Raw genomic sequence first — 10,192 nt, forward strand, 5'->3', positions numbered from 1 at the left:
ATGGATTGGAAAGAAATGCAGACGTTAATGTTGTGCATGAATAGAGCAAGAAAATGTGTAGGCCGCAGATAACGGTCAATATTAGCTGTTACCCAGTGCATCACAGAGACCTGTGCTGTTGGTCGTTTTTGTCACCACTCATTATTTTCTTCCACATTTATTCCATGCGTAGACCTGAGCGAGAGAACGAACATTAAATTCCGTTTGAAACGTCATGCCAAGGATTAGTAACAAGAAAGCCGAATCTGCAGCTTCCACCCAGAGGCCTGAGAGCAAACTTTGCTCCAGTGCTCCAGTCTTAAACATTTTCTGGCTACAATAGAGGTGTCACACCTAAATATAACTCCAGTAAAGCTTTAGCATAATGTTAATGGAATCACTGAACAGTCAAGAGTCGGCCAGAGAGGCCATGTCACTGTGGATTGTTGTCTGTGTTTTTTTTTTTTTTTTTTTTTTTTTTTTTTTGAATGATTTCCATACCGGAGGCCCGGGTTAACAACATGTCTGTTTACTGTAACCTAGTTTTTTCCATCCGTGTGTTTACCAGTTGCTTACCAGGCTAGAACAATTAGGTTGGACCTATAAAAGCATCTAATTTCTAAGAAAACCTCTTACCTAGATTGATGGTAATCCTGGAAAAACATGTTGATGTTGTTCCATTTACAGCTGGATACTGCTGAAAAATGGCTTGCTCTAAAAACTAAAGCTGTGGCGTAAAAGCTGCTTTTACAGTTCCATGACGCTTCATACAAATGTGGCTCACCAGATTTCATATTTGGTAATGGGATGGCTCAAAGAGTCAGTCAGCTTGTCACAAAAACATTAAAGTACAACATTAAAACACTTTAAAGGGTTCTCTCAGTAGTCACATGGATGTTCAGCTAACAGAAAACAGTTAGTATGTTGATTTTCAATCATCTACACAAAGATATCTATCTATCTATCTATCTATCTATCTATCTATCTATCTATCTATCTATCTATCTATCTATCTATCTATCTATCTATCTATCTATCTATAGATATAAATGTGTGTGACCATAAGTTAAACTGTAAACGGATTAAGGCTGAACTAATGATTTCTATGTTTTACTTCACGCACATCCCACATATTGTTTTTCTAAGGCTGATGCTCAAGATATAAAAAGTAAAACTTTCCTTGCAGTATAATTTCCATCATACTGCTCTCTTCCAAAAGGCAGTAGTGTATCAGTAGGTGTATTGTTCATGCATTCATTTGATGACTCAGTGGATGTACTTGGGTCTATAGAAAAATAATATCCATTCTCAACATAGCATCAAAATACTACAGTATTATACAACAACACTGTAGCAAGTGCTGGAAAATTAGAAATGGAGGAAAGTGGTTTGGAAAATTTTCAGTGGTCAAATTGTCTTCAACTACAATCAAGCGCAGTCCATTTAGGAGTTTGTGACCCACACTCTTGTGTATTGCAGCAGGGAGCTTTTACAGTATGTGTGCCAGAGAGAAAAAATGCCAAATGCATTTCTCAAAACACCATTAGAAATTAATCAAAAGGTGAACAATATATATATTTGTGGCCCAAAACATCTAAGGTCAAGAAGTAAAAATCCAAGTACATAAATATGAGAAATTACATTGACAAAATCCATTTGAGGTCAAGCAACAGTTTACTAAGGGCCACTTCCATTTGTTATGCACGGTGCATATGATATCATTTTTTAACATGAACAAGAGCCAGAAAACAGAAAGGAAAAGGGGAACAATCACATTTTAGATCTCAGGGCAGAGAGAGCAAACACAGTTACGGCCAAAAGTCCATCTGTATCGATCAGACACCTACTGGGTTTGTGTGATAAGATGCAGATACCATAGAAGGTTACAGCATTGACACAAACAAGACCATAACGAGGCATGTAACGACCACGTAATGTAGTGACTCTTTAATGTTTGGAGTGAATGTGGAACAAGCTACTCTTTTGAGTAGCCACAGGCTTCTACTTTAGTTGATGATGTTAGGTGATGATGATGCTGCATCCTCTAATACACACCCTATTCATAAAGACCAATTAGATTAAGTACCAATTATAGGGAGAATAAAAGCAAGAATAGGAAGAGGACAATTTGTGACCTTCTAATGTTTACCCTTTATTAAAAATACTGACCCAGCGTCCATGTCAGCTGTCTGTTTAGGTTTACCAAAACAACACTGCAGTTGGGCCACGTACACAACTATCTGACACTTGTAGTGCTCTGCTGTCCTGAAATACACTCCTGTACGTTGAGATCTCTATCCATGAGAGACACAACAGAGACATGTTATCATGCAGAGCACATTTCTAAAAAGTAATTAAAAGGACTGAATTTGGCAAGTCACAACCGTGTCAGACATGATGCAGCTGCAGGTGCAGGAGCAGAAGAGTGAGAGTGGGTGAACGTTGTATGTTTTTGGCAGGATCGTTGGTTCTTACCAGCTGCTGTCTTTAGTGTCTTTGAGCACATGTTGAGCTTGCTTTGATGGAATTAATCCACGGTGTTTTGAGACAAACAAAGGGAAGAAGTGTGTTTGAAGTGCGTTCTATGTGGTAATCTGACTCATGAAACACAAGTGGAGATGTTATGTTGACATCAGATAATCTCCAACGGTAGGTTTGTCCCATTCGAAATGTTCATTTCCTTGGTGGCAGCGGAGCATTATTGTAATTCCTGTTAGAGAAAATGAGCTTCTACCAGTGGGAGTCTTTATTCAATCCCATTCCCCCAGCAGAGACTCATCTCACCCCAGCGTGTATACAGTAACTGGCATGGCAGTCTGGCACGTGCAAAACCAAGACACACGCAGACTAATTTATCCTGATTTAGTCAGCCATTCATCTTTACTGAAATATCTGTCATAGCGTTTACATAGTGCACAGGTTTCTCAGGATTATGAAAAAAAAAATAATGATGATCATGACAGATGGTTTTCAACCCAAAAAGTACAGGGTTCTGAGTTTAAGGAACGTATTAAGAAATTCAATTTGTCAGGTGTCACAGCGAATCATTTCACTCCCTATATGGTCTGTTTTAATGGAACGCTGTATTGATTTGTGTCTGCTGGTTACTATCTTTGTATTACAAGTGACAGCAGGACATCATTGTTGCTGTGTGGAAGTTGCAGTCTGTGCTGCCGATGCAGGAGGGAACGTTTGACATTTTCATCTAAAGCACATTCAAATTGGGCTAATCTAATGTAATTTGATCTAATTTGAAATAACTGACTAACGACCTCCTTGTTAACTGTGTTTGGTTGAAGGACAATGACCATTGTCTTCACAGACCCTGGGTTCAGGTTATATATGAATGATTTTGGTGATAATATAAACAGATGATATATATTCTCCTGAAGTTTAAACATGACATGTATTACATTTACTGACATGAAGAATTACAGTTTGAATATTAACCACCATGTATACTACACCAGGGAAAGGTACTAATTCTTGTGGTCCCTAAATGAGTGAGGTTTGTTTATTCAGTGTTAATTAAAGGTGTGAGCTTACACTGTGTTAAGGTCTTGTAATGATAACCGTATTAAGCTGCCTAGTTTTTGCTTTCTTTTTTTTTTTTTTTTTTTTTTTTTTTTTTTTGTTTCAGCCTCCGGTGAAGATCAGCTTCTGTGAAATCTGGGAATCTAGGGCGATTCAGGACAAGGGAGTTAACAAAAAGCTTGTTATATCCCACAGATGGGCCATACTGACAATTGAGATTCCTTATAATCTATTGTGCTTCTATTGTTGTTGTGTGCTCATGATGCTTCATCAACAGAAAGTTGTCAATTATTTTTTAATTTACTTCCCAGTTGCATATTATGATATTATTATTATTTTTATTATTATTGTTGTTGAAATCACAGCCTTAATTACAATATATTGTGTTGCAATCCTATCAAATTAAATGAAAAGAAAAAGCATCTAATGTTTATTATCTTATCTAATAAAAAGCAATAAAACAATTTTTATCATCTGCGTTATGAAGTAACTTCATTTTTTTCTCTTTTCATTGCAGAAAACACAAACATCAGATGAACTATGAATGCTGAACACAATGATCTCCTCCCTCCAGCGCCAGACAATGAGAGGTCGTAGGCTGAAGGGGGCGCTCTCCAACCCCCTGTTTGTACTGCTTTTGGCTCTACAGATCCTGGTCGTGGCTGGGCTGGTCCGCGCTCAGACCTGTCCTTCTGTTTGCTCATGCAGTAACCAGTTCAGCAAAGTCATTTGCACCCGTCGTAACCTCCGGGATGTCCCAGATGGCATTTCTACCAACACTCGTTACTTAAACCTACAGGACAACCTCATCCAGGTCATTAAGGTGGACAGTTTTAAACATCTGCGCCATCTGGAGATCCTGCAGCTGAGCAAAAACCACATTCGAAACATTGAAATTGGAGCTTTCAATGGACTGGCCAGTCTGAACACCTTAGAGCTATTTGATAATCGGCTCACGACAATCCCCAATGGAGCATTTGAGTACTTATCCAAGCTCAAGGAATTATGGCTAAGGAACAACCCCATTGAAAGCATACCATCATATGCCTTCAACCGGGTTCCTTCTCTTCGACGGCTAGATCTAGGTGAGCTGAAGCGCCTGTCTTACATCTCTGATGGGGCTTTTAAAGACCTAAGCAACCTGAGGTACCTAAATTTAGGAATGTGCAACCTTAAGGAGATTCCTAACATCTTACCTTTGATCAAGCTAGAAGAATTAGAAATGTCAGGAAACCAGTTGTCCGTTGTCAAGCCCAGCTCATTCGCAGGATTGGTTAATCTCCAGAAGCTGTGGATGATGCACGCCCAGATCCAAAATATTGAAAGAAATTCATTTGATGACCTGCAGTCGCTGGTGGAGCTCAACCTGGCCCACAACAACCTCACCTTTCTGCCTCATGACCTCTTCACACCACTGCATCGTCTGGAGCGTGTCCATCTCCATCACAACCCTTGGAACTGCAACTGTGATATACTGTGGCTCAGCTGGTGGTTGAAAGAAACTGTTCCAGCCAACACCAGCTGCTGTGCCCGTTGCCATACTCCTACAAATTTTAAGGGCCGCTACATTGGAGAATTGGACCACAGCTACTTTCAGTGTGATGTTCCTGTCATCCTGGAGCCCCCCAGTGACCTGAATGTGACAGAAGGCATGGGTGCAGAGCTTAAATGCCGTACAAACTCCCTGACGTCCATCAGCTGGCTCACACCAAACGGTTCATTGGTGACACATGGGGCTTACAAGGTGCGTTTGTCTGTGCTCAATGACGGAACACTGAACTTCACCAGTGTGACCATGCAGGACACTGGAACTTATACCTGCATGGTGAGCAACACAGCAGGCAACATTTCAGCCTCGGCTGTTCTCAACGTTACTTCTGTGGAAAACAGCGGGGTGACCTATTTCACCACAGTCACCGTGGAGACTATTGAAGCCCCTGGTGAAGAAAATCAAACACTTCCTCCCATTGGCTGGGTGTCATCCTCAACAACAAAAGGAACCCCTGTTTCAACCAGAACCACAGAGCGGACTTATACTATTCCAGTTGTGGATCTGGATAGAGAGGGAGGACTTAACGGCCTGGATGAAGTGATGAAAACCACCAAGATTATAATCGGGTGCTTTGTTGCCATCACCCTCATGGCAGCTGTTCTGCTGGTGATTTTCTACAAGATGAGGAAACAGCATAACCAGCAGGATCCTGATGGCCCTGCCTCCTCTATGGAGGTCATAACTGTTGAAGAAGAGCTTGCAGGTGTCGCTGCCATGGAGCGACACCTGTCGCTGCCCCCACTGGACCACTACAACCACTACAACACCTACAAGAGCACTTACCACCACCCTCCTATGCTTAGTTCCATTCACAGCTCAACAACACAGGAACCTTTACTGATTCAAGCTTGCTCAAAAGACAATGTGCAAGAAACACAAATTTGACCTTGTGTTTGACTCAACACCCAGTATCAGCATTTCCTACAAATACACTGGACCAAAACAATAGGAAATACACTGTAAAGAAAACAAACAAAAAAAAATAAACCTTTGATTTGACAGTGTTGATGTCAGTGACGACGATTGGCAAAAGGATGACTTGATACTTAACAAGTGTCTTCAAAAAACAAAGATTATTTATTAAAACATGTCTATTGACTAAATGAAGAAAAACAATTTGTGATAGCTTTTTAGCTATTTTTATTTCTCTATCTCTTTCTCTGTGTGTAATACTGCAAAGGGGAAAGAATGGTTTACTAGAAATGAGGATTGACTTCATGTGTAAAACCAGATTTTCTTACAGCCCTTGAAGGCATCATGAGTAACTTTTCTGATGTCAACAGGCGTATTTTTGTTTTTTTGATTTTTTTTTCAACAACATACGCTTCCGTTTCGTTCTTTTTCTCCTCTCCGTCTTTCTTTTTAATCTAAATAGGAATATATTTTATTTTGCCATCTGTGATAACTTATCACACTGATCTTTTTTCATCTTTGCTGGGGAGACATTTTAATGCTCTTCATGTAATTTATTTCATACCCTTTCTTCCTCCCTAATTCTTAACCTCCAAGCATTTGCTTCTCCATTTCTCACACCCTGCCTGTACTGAAGAATGGACCCTAAATTACTTATACCACAGGAAGATGGTAAGCATGTCCTGAAATGGCTGACGAGAGGAAAAGAAAATATTGAAGGCCAACTGTAGACGTTAAGCAACAGCACGTTACCCTTTCTATTCTGATGAAACATAGACCAATGAACTCTAAATAATGTACATAATGCAACTGTGTACGGTGTTCCAGGCCATTTTGATGTCGAAGAGTTGAGTCTGAAAATATCAAATTTGACAAAGCAGGCGTTTGAGTTTGTTCTTTTCTACTTACATTCAGAGTCTCATTAATTTAATATTTGATTTGGCTAATAATATTTTATTGCAGACGAACGTGTTGCCACACATTCAGGGGCATTGATTCTCTAGCTGTTGACTAAATCTTTTCCATAATAGCAGAGCTTTATGAGACGATGAACAAAATGGGTTTATTTTCATCGCCGTGATATTCTAGCTGTCAGTCAAGACAAAATGAGCTCTTTTATGACACAGCTCCGGATGATATCACAGTGAAGCCAGCATGCCCGAGGAGCAAAGCAGGCAAATGAGAAAACACACAGTTTCTGTTGAACAACAAGACATACATCCCTCATTTTCATTACGATTAACCTCCTGAATCCACTTTTCTCTTATATTTTCCGTTAGCTTCTACGTTTAATATTTTTTAAATCTGACTTCCAATCTACATTCTGCACTCTACATTGTCTCTGTCTGCACTCGCTCTGCCTCCCACTGCTCTCTTTTCCTTTTGCTTCTCAATTTGTCTTTGCACTGACAAGTTCGTAACCCCTTCATTTCATCTAATTTGTCATATATTTCTCATCAACCTCTACCATACATGAGAATATTGCATGGGAAATAGGAGGAAGGCTCAAGACAGAAGTTTGCAGCCTCTCCATTAAACCAGCAATGATCTCCGTCCACTGGGTGTCATGATACCTTGCCATTACCCCAGGGTCACACCATCATTGGTACTGATAGTCCATCTGTTAGTACAGATAAAGAGGCAAATGAGGCTGCTTTGTAATGTAGTGTGACCCCGTCGGACTAACACAGGCAGATCTAATATGGCCAGCGAAGCAGCCAAAAACTGGACGAAAAAATGAAGGGAGGTGGTTTAAAGCTCATTAATCTGTATCAGCAGTTCATTTGCAGACAGAGAAAAGCTGATAACAAAACAGCGTGGGACTTTTTTCCACTCTCTCCAAGATCTAATGGACAGAAGAGAGCTCTGATATTAAAGCAACTCATTTCATGCTCAGTCTCGTTTTTCTGAAAGAAGACACGCGCTTTGATGTTGCATCATTTAAACACCATCAGTACATTGTCTCCACTGTTTACTCTTGGGTATGTCATTTAGTCTTCAGAGGAGAAAAGCCAAAGGAAAGGGCGAGGCGGGGTTGAAAAAGTGAAAAACAGTGGGCAGGGGAAGGATGCACAACGGTCATCAGAGGTCTTCAAACAGAGATATTGCAGATTTGAAGAGAGAGGAGTGAAAAATGGATAAAGAACACGGAGGCAAAACTACCCATCAGCCTGTTGCCAAGGAAACAGTGACCTTGTGCAGAAAGTAAGAAGAGGTAGATTTGCCTTCCACTTTTGTCTCTCTGAAAAAGCATATTTTGGCACATTTATTGTGTGCTAATTTTACTGGCATTTTTAATAAAGCAACTCATTTTTAACAGTCTTCACTAACTAACACCCAGTGACAATATTGTTGCTATTGTTGCTTCATATATATCTTTAAAACTTCATTGTAAACTTCAATGACAAGCTGTTTACAGGTTAATTAGCTTAGCACCTTAGCACAGGCTTTTGTCAGTCATAACATTATTGCTTTATTATGTATGACTGTATAAGATTACAGCCAGAATATGGTCAATAAGCCTTTAATAGGCATAATTAAATCACTGCTTATTGCTCAGTAGGTTTTCCATAATGCATTATTTAACAGTACATTGGGAATACTAAGGTGAAAATCATACATAAAGATGTTATATTTTGCCCAAAGTGTAATGGAAAACCATAAGTTTCTCTTTTATTTTAAACATAAACAGGAACTCTCTTTAGAGCCCATCATGTTGGATCATCATTTTCTTTCCTATTTTTGTTTTTTTAATTATAATAGGGCTACTGTATCTTCTGCAAAGCAATGGGACAAGAATGTGAGAAAATGAAAAAAAAACATATTTTACATGTTACATATTAATGTACAATGGATAATGCACTTCAGTTTGCTTTTATTTTTGTTTTTTACTGGATCTGCTAGTGAAAAAAAAAAAATTACATGTTACATATTAATGTACAATGGATAATGCACTTCAGTTTGCTTTTATTTTTGTTTTTTACTGGATCTGCTAGAGTAGATTGTCGGAAAGAAGCTTAATTTGCATCTAAAGACGGCGTGTTGCTGTTGCTGTTGCTGTTGATACAAATGAAAGTGTAGATGGCGCAGGAGCTGCTAAAAGAGAAACTCATCCATCATGTGACTCTCAATAGCTATGAATGACAGACACAGTGGAGTCAAGGAGTAAACCATCCTTTCCCTTAACATTGTTTTCTGTTCAGTGCTCAATTCCTTTTCAATGCTTTGGTGGCTTAATGATTAAATGTTGACGCTGGCTACAGTGAAAAAAAGTTGAGATTGTTTTTCTTAATATCCATATATATATAAATATTTAGGGATGGGACTTGTGAGTTACTTGGAGAAATTGGAGCCGCTCTGTTTTGGCATCATGATACATCTGTGGATTGACTTGTGTGGAGCGATATTTTGATACCAGGATAAAATTAAGACTGACTTGTGTTGGACTTGTACAACCAGCAGAATGAGCTTGATTTTGTGAAAGCCTCCCAAGCCAAGGTGATATGATTCTTGTGTGTTATTCTGCCAACTGTCCGTGTATGAAAGATGGTTACTGTATGTGGAAATATTCTCTCTCATTTTTGGAGAGAACGGTTATCCAATGGTGACATTTCTACAAAAAATATTTTCAAAAATACACTACAAAAAGTCTTCAGGTCATAATTTTACATGTGCTTCAATTGTTATAAAAAGACTAAAATAAAAAAAAAACAAAGAGAAAAAAGACAAAAACAAACAAAAAAAAAAGACTTGTGCTTGTAAGCAGTCCAACTGATTTCTTTGAGGATGATGTTCAAATATTGATACCTGAGATTGTAGTTCATACTGTAAATGAATACAAATAAAAACTGCAATTCTTTTTTTTCCCAATAGATTCATGCAGTACATTATTCACAGAGTGTGTCACTGCTGTGCTGTCTTTGCTCCATTTACACATGAAAACATTTATAGAAATATTCAAGCACAAAAAAAGAGATTACTAAGCAGCTCCCAGAATGCTGAAGTGAGGAGAAAAAGCTGTGAGGAAATGTACTGTGGCTTATTTTATGAGGTCAGAGGAGGGAAGTGGATATCTAAGAGGAAAAGGAAGAGTGATCTCTCTGCATTATACATGGAGAGTCAGATTCTTTTATCTAATTTGAATTACTCCATCTGTCTGACAGAGGCATCTGATTCATGCTGGCAAATCTGAGAATTCTATGGCAAACAGCACAA

General features: G+C 38.9%; 1 protein-coding gene across 1 annotated transcript in view; it reads left to right on the forward strand.

The window, feature by feature from the left end:
• The window catches only part of LOC103378799 (leucine-rich repeat-containing protein 4C-like), a 38,625-nt gene extending 29,750 nt beyond the window's left edge, over window positions 1-8,875 (forward strand). Inside the window, exon 2 of the mRNA XM_008310136.3 lies at window positions 4,031-8,875. Within this exon, the coding sequence (XP_008308358.1) occupies window positions 4,058-5,950 (1,893 nt within the window). The 5' untranslated portion in view covers window positions 4,031-4,057 and the 3' untranslated portion in view covers window positions 5,951-8,875. The remainder of the gene's footprint in view (window positions 1-4,030) is intronic.
• The last annotated feature ends 1,317 nt before the right edge of the window (window positions 8,876-10,192 follow it).

Source organism: Cynoglossus semilaevis, chromosome 5 (assembly GCF_000523025.1).
Source record: "Cynoglossus semilaevis isolate Cse_v1.0 chromosome 5, Cse_v1.0, whole genome shotgun sequence".
In the NCBI taxonomy this organism is placed as follows: Eukaryota; Metazoa; Chordata; class Actinopteri; order Pleuronectiformes; family Cynoglossidae; genus Cynoglossus; species Cynoglossus semilaevis.